The 14486-nt window shown below is 48.2% G+C and overlaps 1 protein-coding gene across 3 annotated transcripts in view; it reads left to right on the forward strand.

Annotated features, from left to right (window-relative positions):
- Positions 1 to 14243, forward strand: part of MTMR14 (myotubularin related protein 14) — a 52878-nt gene extending 38635 nt beyond the window's left edge. The window contains exons 18-19 of one of the 3 annotated variants that reach the window (XM_036266366.1): positions 10447 to 10602; positions 13648 to 14243. In XM_036266366.1, the coding sequence (XP_036122259.1) occupies positions 10447 to 10602; positions 13648 to 13831 (340 nt within the window). In that variant the 3' untranslated portion in view covers positions 13832 to 14243. The remainder of the gene's footprint in view (positions 1 to 10446; positions 10603 to 13647) is intronic. The other 2 variants (XM_036266368.1, XM_036266367.1) reach the window with 2 other exon arrangements.
- Positions 14244 to 14486: the final 243 nt, after the last annotated feature.

Consider the following 14486-nt stretch of genomic DNA (forward strand, 5'->3'; position numbering starts at 1 on the left):
TCACCTGTTGCCTTTAGCAGGTCTCAGCCCACCACCCCACCCCCTTCCCTGTGGACATCACATATTCATTAAAGAGATGGATCTAGATCCTTTGAGTCCATTGTGGCTCTCACATTCTGTATCTGAATTGGTAGAACAGTGAGGAGAACAGATAGTAGGGAGCAGGCTAGATTTGCCAGGCTGGGGCAAACCTCAGAAGACTGCATACCTGGGACGGGAGCAGCTCAGCCACAATGGACAGGTGTGGCGGGAGTTGCTGTAGGAATGATGTTTCCTAGATGCGATTAAAGCTGAGCATGGGAAGGGGCTTAGGTTCGAAGGGTGATCTGGCACTTGGGGAAAGCATTTCTGAGCTGAGAGCAGACCCCACACCACTTGTTCCATGTCATACTCCTAGGGAAGGAATTCTGTGAATTGCTTTTTTTCTAAATCCTCAATAATGTCTGACCCGTCTGGCTGGTGTGGCTCAGTGGTTGAGCGTTGACCCATGCACCAAGAGGTCGCCGGTTCAATTCCCAGTCAGGACACAGGCCCAGGTTGTGGGCCCGATCCCCAGTGGGGGGCATGCAGGAGGCGGCCAATCGTTCTCTCTCATCGATGTTTCTATTTCTCCCTCTCTCTCTCTCTCTCAAAAAAAAAACCAATAAAGGAAAATAATTAAATAATAATAATGTCTGACCCTTCTGGAGAGAACAAAGCAGTGCAGGACTTAAGAGGCCCTTAATAAATTCTGGGGAGAAATGGGCATTTAGCAGAAAGAGTGTAAGCGTTGAAGTCCACCGTGGATTTGAGCCCAGCTCTGCCAAAGTTTTAGGCCTTTGTTGTAATAGGCCTATACCAAGAAGGAAACAAGGAGCCTCAGAGTCACCAGCATATTAACAAGGAAAAACTCAAAACTTCTGGAATCTCTTCTCATCACCATCCTCTGGCTTTTCTCTGTGGGCAAAAGCAGGCAGTGGAGGAGGATGGGGAAGAGACCCTCCCACGTAGGCAGCACAGAGCCGTAGTAGAGCTCCAGGCTGCACTGTCCCGCTGAGTGCGCACTCACCACTGAAGTGACCCCTTCAGCTTGGAGCACTGATGTGTCTGCCAGTCTTGTAGCTGAGTCTGTTTAACAGAGACCACAACCTCTCAGGCCCCCCGGGAGGCTTGCTGGGGGGCGCTGAGCAGAGATGGTGCTGGGCAGCAAGCCCACATATGTGTGCCCGTTCACATCCTCTGTGTGCCCACTGCCGTGCCACCTTCGTCTGCATGCCCAGCTTTCCTGGGGCAGGTCCAGGGCTGCTGCAGCACTGTGCGACCCTCGCCCTTCTGGGCTGGCTCTTGCTCATCACCTCTGCCTCCTTTGCTGCCTGCGCAGTGTTGCTGGACAATGGAAGGAAACAGGAAGATTCCTCTTGACCTCTGAGGCCCTGTCTCGGTTTTAACTGTCCAGCTGCTGGGGGCTCCCCTGCTGAGGCAACAGTCCATTACCTCTAACCACACCCCAGCTTCTTCTTCCATTCTTCCTACCCAGAGAGCCTCCTTTCGAATCTTGTGATAGTTTCCCTGGTTCTGTGCCTGACTGGGTAGCTCAGACTGTTATAGCCAGTCCAGGATAGCAACCAAGTCCCCTCCCTCAGAGGGTGAGAAGGGTTGGGGTAGCCTCTGGCTTCTCAGCCCTGTGTGGCAGAGCCTGGTTGAGGCTGCGACAGCTGGACCAAAGTGGGACACAAAGCCTTGGACAGGCGAGAGGTGGGCTGCTATGAGGTGTTTGATGACTCTGCCGGGCTATTCTGGGAATGCCCACTTGGAGCCTGACTGGGCTGACCAGTGACATGGTTCTGGATTTGATGCCTATTTGCCAGAGGTTTTGAAAGACTAGATTATTCAGATTTGGAGCATTCTAATTATGTATTTCCATTAACATTAAAATTAATTTAGTCTCTTTTATCTTAAAGTGCCTGAGGGAACCTGTCATTAGCTTCGCTGCCACTCTTAGGTAACAATAGCCAATCAGCTTTTTAATGAAGTAGTGGGAACTGTACGGAAAGAAACCCTTTAGAAAAGCTATCTGTGGCAGCCAAAATTCCTCTCATAATGTGAATTCTCTGGGTTTCATGTGCTCCAAATTCCCATATTCCACAGCATCTCTCTTTTAAAGCTGGACTTCCCTCCACAAGGAATTGGTAAAGCTTTGTTCAGAGTAAGGAAGTAGGTGTCAGGGTGGGAAGAAACTCCAGTGGGGGTACTGCTTTTTACCCAGCCCTAACCCATCCCCTCACCAGGAAGATGTGGCCTTTTTGCATTGTTAGCAGCCACTACAGCAGTTTCTGACTGAGCTGCGTTTCTGGACTGTTGTTAAATTTCCCATCAGCTACAGGGCTCGGGGCTGGGAAGAGTCAGGACCAGTGCTCCCAGCTCATATACCTCCATGTCGCTTTGGTCCCTGCTCCCGTCAGACATCTCTAGGACTGCGGGTTCACTAGCACAGCACTGTCCATGCCTCAGGAGGAGTGCTGCCATCACTGTGCCCAGCATGAAGCCAAGCTGCCTGAAGAGCATATGAACTTGGCTGAGGGTCACCCAGCAGCCTGGTTAAATAGCTAAGTAGCAACATAGGAACCAACTCTGCTGCCCAGCTGGCTGCTCTTCCCCCGTCCTCCACCACACACACATTGTTCATTTTAAGCAGTGAGCTCTGTCCCAAGCTGTGTTTAATGAAGCAGAGAAACCAGGTTGCTTTCTGCAACACATAGGGTTCCTGTCCCATGTTTGATGTGTTCTTGCATGGGGCCTCAGCCCCAGACCAGGGACGAGTGTGAGAAGACTAAAAAGGCATTGCCAGTTTGAGAACCTGAAGAGAAAACTAGCCTGTAAAGACCTCTCTTTGGACTGCTGCAGAAATGCAGAGGTCCCTGGTTGGATGACATGCTTGCCTGTGCACATGTGCCAGTGGTTAAAGGCTGGGAGAAAGTGATGTTCCTTTATTCAGTTGTGGTAAGAAATCCCGTTTTAGTCATCTCTGAAGTCAGTTGCTCTGTGAATTCTGTCCCTTGTTGAACTGAAGGGTCCTTCCTGTAAGGCACCATTCCTGGAGGTGTTCACTTGGGTAGAGGCTGTAAGATCATCATCTGGAGGCTTGAGGGTTTGTGGGGGAATGTGTGTAGATTAAGTGATATCCAGCCCCTCAAAGTCTAGGATTCTAGGTCTTGACTCAATATTCATTCCCTGCATGATTTCAGACATGTCACTCGATGGCTTTGGGGTTCTAATTTATCATCAGAGTAGGCAACTCCTAGGTCCTTCCTAGCAATGTACATTCAAGCCTTCTTCATCAGCCATCAACTCAGGTGCTTTCAGGTGCAAATAATAGAAAGCCCATCACAAATGGGTTTAAACAGTAAAGGAAAATACTGGTTCATATGGGAAGTAGAGTATAAAAGGCAGCCTTTGGTTCCGTCCCCTTGCCTCCTACATGCTATCTTTGTCTTCTCTCCAACTTCGCTAATGGCAGCTAGTCACTCCTGGTACACCCTGCTTCCTTTCTCACATCTGGGGATCACATGTAGACCTCTTTTCCAATCACAGATCAGAAGATCTTTGCTTTATTCCAGTTGGATGGTGTGTGTCCATCACTGAAGCAATCCCTGAGGCCCCTACCAAATATTCATCATCAGGAAGAAAGATCAGTGTATTATGGGGCTAGCATTGGCTTTGGTCAGACCTGGCTTTCACTCCCAGCTTTGCCACTTCTAGCTTTGTGACTTGGAAAAATCACTTACCTTCTGAGCTCAGGTTCTTTGTTTGCCAGGCCTTAGTTTATATGTCTGGTTTATATGGCTTCAGAGGAGAATGGGAAGTTTTACATAAGTGAATTTTAGAAATGAATGAAAATTTTGACCTGGCTGGTATGGCTTAGTTGGTTGAGTGTCATTTCATGTACTGAGAGGTCACCAGTTCAATTCCCAGTCAAGGGCACATGCCTCGGTTGTGGTTCATCCCTGGCCCTGGTTGGGGTCATGTGAGAGGCAGCTGGTCAGTGTGTCTCTCTTGTATTGATGCCCCCCCCCCATCTGAAGATAAATGGAAAAATATCCTCAGGTGAGAATAAAAAAAAGAAAGAAAGAAAGAAAGAAATGAAAACTTTACCATATTGCCAAACTTGGCTTATTTTGATGTATTTTTGATGAGCAGGATTCTAAATGCATTACTGACTTCCCTGTTCTTTTTGTTTTTTATTTTTCAGGTGTACAGCCCAGTGATTATACATATATGTAAATTATGAAGTGATCACCCCACTAAATCTAGTACCCATTTGATACCATATATAGATATTACAGTATTATTGCCTATATTCCCTATGCTGTGCTTTACATCCCCATGATTATTCTGTAAACCAATTTGTACTTCTCAATCCTTCACCTTTTCCTCCCCTCCCCCCTCCCCCATCTGGCAACTGTCAAAATGTTCCCTGTATCTATGAGTCTGTTTCTGGTCTGCTTGTTTGTTTGTTTTTTAGATTACACTTATAAGTGAAATCATGTGGCATTTGTCTTTCTCTGTCTGACTTATTTCACTCAGCACAATACCCTCGAAGTCCATCTGTGTTGTTGCCAATGGCTATATTTCTTTTTTTTTGGCTGAGTCATATTTCATTGTATATAAGCACCAGTTATCTTTCTTTTTGATTTTTATTTTTTTAGTGTTTTTATTGCTTTTTTAGAGAGAGAGGATGGGGGGGAGAGAGAGAGAGAAACATCAATGTGAGAAACATCGATAGGCTGCCTCCTGCACGCCCCCTACTGGGGATCGAGCCTGCAACCTGAGCATGTGCCTTGACTAGGAATCGGACCAGGACCTCTCAGTCCATGGGACGACGCTCAATCCACTGAGCCACACTGGCTGGACAAGCACCACTTATTCTTTATCCATTGATGGACACTTAGATTGCTTCCATATCTTGACTATTGTAAATAATGCTGCAATGAACATATGAATGCATGTCTTTTTAATGTACTGTTTTGGGGGTTTTTTTGGATAAATACCCAGAAGTGGAATTGCTGGGTCCTTCCTTGTCTCTTGTTATAGCCTTCGTTTTAAAGTCTGTTTTGTCTGGTATAAGTATTGCTACCCTAGCTTTTTGTTTGTTTTCATTTTCATGAAATATCGTTTTCCATTCCTTTATTTTTTAATTAATTTATTTTTGTTACAGATGTTTCCCCTTTTTCTTTTTTTTTGTTTCCCCTTTTTCACCCACTGATTTCCCACTCCCCTTTCCTCTCCATCCCTTTACTTTAAGTCCATATGTTTCTTTTGATCTGAATTGAGTCTCTTAAAGACAGCGTATATAAGGGTCTTGTTTTGTTATCTAGTCAGCCACCTCATGTCTTTTTTTTTTTTTTTATCCTCACCCGAGGACATTTTTCCATTTTTTTTGTTCAGGTAGAGTGGGAGGGGGAGGGAGGAACAGAGAGAGAGAGAGAGAAACATCGATGTGAAGGGACACATCAAGTGGCTGCCACCCACACGACCAACCAGGGCTGGGGACAAACTGCAACCGAGGTACGCGCCCTTAGCGGGAACCGAACCCGGGTCTCTCAGGACCGCAGGCCGACGCTCTAACCGCTGAGCCAAACCGGCCAGGGCCCACCTCATGTCTTTTGACTGGAGTATTTAATCTATTTGTATTTAAAGTAATTGTTGATATGTATTTATTGCCATTTTTATTCATTTAAAATTTTTTTTTCTTTATTGATTTTTAGAGAGAGAGGTAGGGAGAGGAAGAGAGAAATAGAAACATCGATTGGCCGCCTCCTGCATGCCCCCCACTGGGGATTTGGCCCACAACCTGAGCATGTACCCTGACCGGGAATTGAACTGGTGACCTCTTGGTGCATGGGTTGACACTCGACCACTGAGCCACACTGGCTAGGCTTTATTCATACTTTTTATCTTTCATTTTTCTTAAAAAAGACCTTTAGCATTTCTTATACTAGTTTGGTGGTGATGAACTCCTTTAGCTTTTTTTTTTTAGGTCTGGGAAGTTCTTTATCTGTCCTTCGATTCTAAATTATAATCTTATAATCTTGGTTGTAGATTGTTGCTTTTCATCACTTTGAATATTTCATACCTATCTCTTCTGTCCTGCAAAGTTGTTTTTTTTTTTTTTCATTGATTTTAGAGAGAGGAAGGGAGAGGGAGAGAGACACACAAACATTCATGAGAGAGAACATTTATCAGCTGCCTCCTGCATGCCCCCTACTGGCAATCGGGCCCACAACCTGGGCATGTGCCCTGACCATGAGTCGAACCTGCGACCTCTTGGTGCATGGGTCAGTGCTCAACCACAAGCCAAACCAGCCAGGCTCCTGCAAAGTTTTTGTTGGAAATCAGCTGACAGTCTTATGTGAGCTCCCTTGTAGGTAACTGTTTTCTTTTAAGCCCCTGTGTGGGCTTGTGTACCCTTCTATTGTAATTATGAGCTTAGTTTCTTGAATCCCATCTTTTTTTTTTTTTTTAATCCTCACCTGAGAATATTTTTTATTTATCTTTAGATAGAGTGGGAGGGAGAGAGAGAGAAACATCGATATGAGAGGGACACATCGACTGGTTGCCTTCACACAACCCTGACCAGGGCGAGGGACAAACTGCCCTTGGCCAGAATTGAACCTGCAACTCATTGGTCCTCAGGCCAGTGCTCTACTGCTGAGCCAAAATTGGCCAGGATTTGAATTCTATCTTTAAAATGGGAGTAATTAGCCCTGGCCAGTTTGGCTCAGCGGTTAGAGCGTTGGCCTGCGGTCCGGAGAAACCCAGGTTCAGTTCCCGCTAAGGGCATGTACCTCGGTTGCAGTTTTTCCCCGGCCCTGGTTGGGTCGTGTGGGTGGCAACCACTCGATGTGTCCCTTTCACGTCGATGTTTCTCTCTCTCCCCCTCCCACTCTATCTGAACAAAATATCAAAAAATGTCCTCGGGTGAGGACTAAAAAGAAAAAAAAATAAAATGGGAGTAATGATTCTGGCCTGTGTTTAAATGAGTTAATGGAGTGAAATACCTGGCACATAGTAAATACTTATCTTTTCCACAAATGCTTAGTAAACTGTAGCTGTGGTTTAGGATCTGTTCTTATCAGTCACATATCTGAGGGGAGGGCCAGTGGGCCATGTCAGGGCACTGGGCAGGTAAAAGTTCAGGTCAGATCTGTTTTTTCCTGACAGCTCTGTGGGCTGGGCCAGTTTTGCTTGTATGGATATTCTTCTACCTCCTTCTAAAAAGGACTATTTAAAAGACACCTGTGTGGCCCTGGCCAGTGTGGCTCAGTTGGAGCATCATCCTGTGCACTGAAAGGTCGTGGGTTTTATTCCTGGTCAGGCACATACCCAGGTTGTGGAGTTCAATCCCCAGTCTGTTTGTATGGGAGGCAACCAGTCAGTGTTTCTCTCACATCAATGTTTCTTTCTGTCTCTCTCCCTCTCTCTCTCAAATCAATAAAAATATATTCTTCGGTGAGGATTTAAAAAATAAATATGCTCGGCCAGTGTGGCTCAGTGGATTGGGCATCGTCCCATGGACTGAGAGGTCCCAGTTTGATTCCCAGTCAGGGCACATGCCCGGGTTTCGGGCTTGATCCCTGGTGGGGGGCATGCAGAAAGCAGCCTATCAGTGTTTCTCACATCAGTGTTTCTATTTCTCTTTCCCTCTCCCTCTCTCTCTAAAAAATCAATGAAAACATATTTTTAAGAAATAAATAAAAGATACCTAAGTTGGCCTACAGGGAGTATCTGGCAGGAGGTGAGGGGAAAGTGGGAGTTGCAGCTTGCTTAGTGCTCTGAACAGGGCGTAGGTCAAATCCATCCAAGGGAGTGAAATGTTACCAAGAAGCCAGCCTCCTGGGCCCTCTGAGTCACAGGGATATGAACAAATGACCTTAGAAGCAACATCAGCTGCAGTTTGGCAGTTTGAAGGTAGCTTGGCCCCATGTTTCCTCCATTTCTGTAAATATATTAGAGAGGGTGGAGCTCAGACCTCTCTCTTTTTGCTGCTCTGTTTGTGCTTAAGAAAGGATATGGGGCAGAAGAATCTCATTAAAGATGGTGAAGTTACTTGTGTACTGAGACTGACTTGAAGGCTTTCCTTACACTAGGCAGGCACAGGTGCTCCCTTCTGGTGACTATTTCCTTTCATCTTTAGGTGTCCCCTTAGCCACCAAATCTGAACTGGCACTTAGCACCTCTCTGCTTAACACAGTCCTTTGCTTTCAAACCCAGGAGCTGAATGGTGGCTTTGCAACCTTTTCTTTGACAAAATCCTCAAGTAGGCAGACTCATTTGGAGCCCATGTGCTCACTCTTGAAAAAGATGGAAAAGATGGCTGATTGTTGAGATGGCTTCATGTCCCCTGGGGTCATGTGCCTTGCTGCTGTCTGGTCTGCCTACTCCATCCCACAGCTGTGCCTTGGCTGTTCCAGGTGCAGTTCTGCCTGATGGTGCTACCTGCTGACACTGGGGAAGTAAAAGGAAATGACTAGCCTACAAAACCAGGAATCCTGAAGGGAACCTCACTGTAACCACATTCTGTCTGTCCGCTATTTTCCCACTGGCAGTGAGTCTGATAGCCCTGGGGGAGTAAGGTTGGGGCGTAGGAAATCCCCGTGGTCCTTGCCTCAGGAGCTCCTCATTCTGCCCAGCCTCTTCTGCTCAGCATCCCTTCCAGTCCCTCAGCAGTCTGGTGTTTAGAAACTATTTTCCCACAAACCACTGAAACTGAAATAGAAACTACCCTAAAGTTTGAGCAGGAGATGGATGAGATTTGTGGAGCCAGGCTGACCTCAGAGGGGTTGTGCTGACTGAAGGCCCAGCATGACATGGAGGAAGCAGAGGGCAGGCACCAGACTGTGGCCCGTGGCTTGTCCTCTTCTGTCTCTTTGATTTACAGACTGCCCAAGCCCTACCAAGTTTCTCTGTCTAGAAACGAGGATGCCCTGCTTTGTTGGGCACTAAGGCCTTCCACCAGGTAGCAGACGACATCCTGTTCTCATCTCTAATGCTGCTGTCACACACCTTCCGGAATTTAGCAGGAATGATGAATGTGGCAAGTCTGTATGTTACAGGAGGTTCCGATTCATGGTGACTTTAGTGTAGAAAGCCATCTGTTTTCCCTGGTCTCAAGGTGGTTCTGTTGTAGGACAAATCTGTAATCAGACTTGGCTTTAAAAATCTCTTCTTGCACTCACTAGCTGTGGGACCTTGGGCAAGTGTCTTCACCTGGGCTGACATTTCCCTCTCTCTAAAATGGGAATGATTAAGGATCACTGGAGATGCAGTGTCTGGCTAGAGCTGAATTCAGGTGGCAGCTGCTTAAGGATAAAGTTGGTCTGGTGTGACCTATGTGGGAGACTGTTGCCCTTTACATCAACCAACTGGGTGGGCCAAGATCAGTGAATGTTTTTCTTTGCTCCCCACCCCCTATTCCACTATTCATGCTTCTGCTCTGTTTCTGGGTCCCTACAGGAGTACCTTCTGCTATTCTTGAATTAAAGAATAAAGGGTCAAGCATCAAAGATGATGCATCTCTGGGGGCTGGGACATGGGATAAGCTGATGGAAGGGCCTCATTTGATGTATACTTGTCTCCTCCCTTCCTCTTCTATCTGTACTGGCTGGGCTGCTGCCCAGAGATGGCAGAAAGGGGTTGGCTCTGAGTGAGGAGGAGGTGGCAGCAGTAGATTCCCAATGCAACTTTCCTCTCCCTGTACCCCACAAACTTCCATCTGAAACAGGCCTGATGAAGCTGTCAAGTTGCTTGTCTGATTCATCCCTTCCCTCTGGGCATAGCCAGTGAGTTTTCTGGGTGTGATTGTGAATGCAAAGTAGGGCTCCTGGAAGGCGCTGCAGAGTGGGGCTGGGGCTCCCAGCACCTCACTTGTAATCTAGGTCACCACCCTCCATCATCTGAAGAGGCTTGTTCTCCTACCTTTCTGACAGGACCTCAGCAGCCCCTGGGTTCTGTTGCCTCCCTGCCATTCTGCACACTGGGGAGAGTGTGGGGTGATCCTGCCTCCCTGGTTCCTGGAGCATCTAGCCTCGCTCCCCTCCTTTTGGTGCTGTTGAGATTGTACTTGCTGTCGCCATCAGGGCAGGCATGCCCTGATTCCAGGTTTTGGTTACTGGCTCACCTCTTGTTATCATGCTTTGCTCTTGTTCTTTAGCTTCTGAAAATCTTTGCACGATGCATTGTCCTCACAGCTGAGCCTGGCTTGTGGTCTGTATTCTTCTCTGTTGGTCACAACCAATCCAGCTGTCTTTGCAGTTTTGGAGAAAGTGGTTGACTTTACAGATGCTCCACCAACAGAACCTTGCAGCCATGGCCCAGGGCCACCATAGCCCCCAACCCCCACCCCTCCAGAGCTTTCCTGTCAGGCATATGACTGACTGCATCATCTCCCCTTTCTCCTCTCTGCCCCAGATCAGTGGACCATTCCCTGCCCGGATCCTCTCTCTCCACAGACTTTGGCAGCTGGCAGATGGTAACAGGCTGTGGCAGTATTCAGGAACGGGCTGTCCTGCACACAGACTCCTCTCTCCCTTTCAGCTTCCCGGAGGAGCTCCCTAACAGTTGTCTGTAAGTGTCTTGCTTGAGAAGGCAGGATGCTCCCTGCCCATATCAAAAGCTGGTGAGCAATCAAGAGTGCTGGTAAGGACTGAGGCAGCAGCCGGCCCCAGGGAGCTGGCCCGGGATTCCTGCCCCACCCCGTGTCTTAGCTGAGTATACCTTGCTGCTCATGGATCCCTGAGGTATGAAGGAGGCCTTAGACCTGTTCAGAAAGTGCACTGGAGTGTATGTTCACTCTCCCCAGCCTCCAAAACCCATCCACGGATGTTTTGGGGCACACCCTGAGGGAAAGCTGGCTGGACTGTAACTATAGAAGATTCTATTTCTGTCCAAGGCTTTGCCTGACAGGAGAATCCTTTGAATGCAGAACAGTGGGGAAGTGAAGGTAGGTGTGTGGTGGAGACTAGAGCCAGAATGTTGCTGGGTTAACTCTAGGGCTGTGCTTCTCCCCATTAGAACCAAGGGTTCCTTGCCATCCCCTCCTCATTTTTGTCTTTTGCTTTTGCCTCTGGTTAGGAAAAATTGGATGGTGATACTAAATCCCAAGCCTATAAAATCCTCTCCCTCCAAGTTTCAGTGCTGGGCTTTCAACTCTTGTAAGGTATCCACTTGAGCAGCTGCCTCTGACTCTGTGGCAGTCACCTGCCCCTTGCCTGCTCTGCTACTTCACAGATGTCAGGAGGGTAGAGAGAGCCTCTGGTGGCCTGGTGAGCTTCTGCTGGCCTGCTCCTCAGCTGTGGCTGCCTGAGGCCTTCAGCTCCCTACCGTGGGTGAATGACCTGCAGGGGCTAGGGATTCATCCCCATCACCAGAATCCAGCTCATACACACCAGTGCTGGCAGGTTGGAGTCAAGGTGCCCCGGGGAGTTGAGAAAGATCCCTGCCGAGGGCAGGCAGGGGCTGGACCTTGGGATTCCAGGGTGGCACTCACAGGCCCTGGCTCTGTAGCTGGGAGTAGCCCAGGGACTTCAGAGGCCCCTAGTGCCTGGTACAGCCTCTGTGGCCAAGCTCTTAAGCCAGAAACAAAGTCCCTATCTTAGATTTTTGAAGGATTAAAAGATTGTTGTCTGTACCTTTCAGTTTCAGCCACACTGGCATAAGAATTATCTCTGCAGTAAACACATCTCTGCCCCTGCTTGATAGCATCCCTCACTTAACCTGGCATTAGCCACTGAAATGGGCAACTTAAGTCCAATGCTACAATTTATACTTTGGGCAGCTCTCTGAGCTCCCAGCTCAGAATTGGTTGGTTCTGGTGGTTCCCAGAAGAGGGCTAGGTTCTATGTGATCTCATGACTTCCAAGACTGCAGGGAAGGAGTGGGATCAGGGTCGGTTCCTGATGAGGTCATACAGTGTGTGAGTTCAGTGCTTGAGCTTTGTTATCAGGAAATTTAGTCTGAATCCTAGCTGCTCTGTTCACCAGCTATGTATGGGAGTGTCAGCCTTGATTTCCCTGAGCCTATTAGCCTATCTCTTGAGAAGCTAATGGCACTATGGTACCTCCAGTCCCTGCCTGTCCACTGCCTTCTATGTGTCTGCAAGTGGATCACATATCCTCTCTGGACTCCAGTTTTGTTGTCTCTAAATAGGTTGTGATCTCTCCCCCTCTGCCTCCCAGAAATGCGCTCGTATGGCCCTTTCTGGTTAGATACTCTAAGAAAAAGCTGAAGATGCACAATAGCCTCTAGCCTATGTGAAACCTGAGAAAATAAAGATCTGGGGCCATGCATCTCCCCCAAATGCCAAGAGATACTTTGGAGTTGTTCATGGTATTGCAGGAATCCAGTATCAGCTCCATTTTCTTAGTGCTGCTATCAGAGCTATTTGACTTTCTTTCTTCCTAAAACAACCTCCTCCTCTTCCTGCTCCTCCCTTTCCCCTCCCCACACTTCACTGCCACCAGTCTACTTTCTCTGGGTCTGCTCTCCCCATACTTACCTAGGACTGTCATTTATTTTCAAACCTCCATCAGTTCTCTAGGCCCTGGCGTGCAAGTCATTTGGGCTTGGGAATTGCTGACATTTCTGCTGCTTTTGACAGATACCCAGGAAGGATTGCAGGGATTGGTCTCTTTTGGGAAATTTTGGAGTAAGTTAGTCAGGGCTAGTCTTTGTGCTTAGGTGGATGGGAACATGAGGTTTCATCTTATGTAGGTGTGTCACTTGTCTTTCTCCATTTGACTTCCTGACCTTTCCTCTGATTCCATGTCCCTCCCACCTCTAGACTGCATGCCTTCTAGTCCAGGGGTTGGGTGTGGCTGGTACTTCAGGCCTCTTCTATTCAAGAACCCTTCAAGGTGTCAGACAGCCTCATATGGAATCCATGCATTGATAAGCCTGAGTTTTCATGCACTCATTCCCCTTCTTGACTTGTAATTCCAGGCCAGGGAGAGAAGAGGGACTCCTATCTTCTGTGATTGGTGACTGTAGAGGCCAGAGAAGGGAAAGTACATGGAATCAGAACAGGAATACTGCTGGAAAAGCCAGCACTCTCCTAGCTGTTTACCTGGGACCACAGTGCCTGAAGGTGTACTAGAACTTTGGGGGTTTCCAGTGAGGACCCTGGCCTCTCCAGGGCACTGCCAAGAGTTTTCTCCCAGGATGCTCCAGGTCCTGGCCTCAAGAAAGCTGAGGTCTTTGGTCAGCCAAGGCCTGATACCTGATATTAGGGTCTCTCCCTACAATTAGATGTAAGACTTGTACCTCAGCTTGTTTTTACTAAGGAATGGAAGCCAGCAGCTGTTGGAGCAAACTCCCTCCTGCTTGGCTTCTTCCCTCCCTAATTATCACAGAGATGGTGGTTTCCCCATAGAGGTCAGCCCAGTGCCCCAATAAAAGGTGCTGCTTCTAGTTAGGAAAGTAACCTGAAAACTGAGAGGGATGGTTATGATGGGAAGAGGATGAAATATTTGAGGCCTGAACCATAGGGTAGTGTGACCACAGGACAGATGTTGGTCTTGTGACGATGAAGACAGGATAAGCACTGTGGCATAAGCCTGAGGATGTTGGGTCCTGCCCCATGGTAATGTATTCATTCCTTCTCCCTCTCCACAGGCTTGCAGCCCTGAGTGAACGGGAGACTCGGCTGCAGGAGGTGCGCTCAGCCTTCTTGGCCACATACAGCAGCACCGTTGGGCTTCGGGCAGCAGCCCCCAGTCCCTCTGGTGCCATTGGGGGCCTGCTGGAGCAGTTTGTCCGTGGTGTTGGACTCCGGGGTACCAGCAGCAGCACCTCATGAAGCAGCCAGCCCACAACAGTTTTCTGCTTCTCTCTCACCTGAGCCCTGAGTGGAATCAAAGCCATGCCCGGCCAAGGGGTGCTTCAGAGTTGGGGGAAATGTTCTCATTCCCCATCTGCAGCATGCACATGGCAGCCCCAAAGCCAAGCAGAGCCAAGGACAGGGTTCTCCAACCTCTGGCTTCCTGAATGGTGACCACACCTCTCTTGTCACTGCCTCCCACCCCACCCTAGTCTTTGCCAGGATTCCCGCCAGCTCAGAACTGTGTGAGGTTTCCCTGGGGCCTTGTGGAGGCCAAGACTTCACAAAAGGCACCCCTCTTTCCATCTTGCTTCCTGGGGAGCAGGGTGTCACCTGCACTGAGAATAGGCAGTTTGACACATAAAATAAAATCAAGGTTTTTTTGAATAGCAGCTCTCTGGCATTCTCATTTGTGTGCTGTCTTTGTGAAGTTATTTGGAAGGTCTCACTGTCCTTCCTTGTGCCTGAAGAAAGGGGTGTACCTCAACTCTTGAGCCATGATAGTCTCCTCAGTGAGATGGGCACACGTAGTCACAGGCTATTAAGGGGTGGAAGCAGTTGTCCTCGGGCCCTGGTCACCTAGGGAATCTGTTTATCCGTGCAGATTCTTAGAGCTGCCTGAAATTTAGACTTG

Source organism: Molossus molossus, unplaced genomic scaffold, assembly GCF_014108415.1.
Source record: "Molossus molossus isolate mMolMol1 unplaced genomic scaffold, mMolMol1.p scaffold_m16_p_18, whole genome shotgun sequence".
In the NCBI taxonomy this organism is placed as follows: Eukaryota; Metazoa; Chordata; class Mammalia; order Chiroptera; family Molossidae; genus Molossus; species Molossus molossus.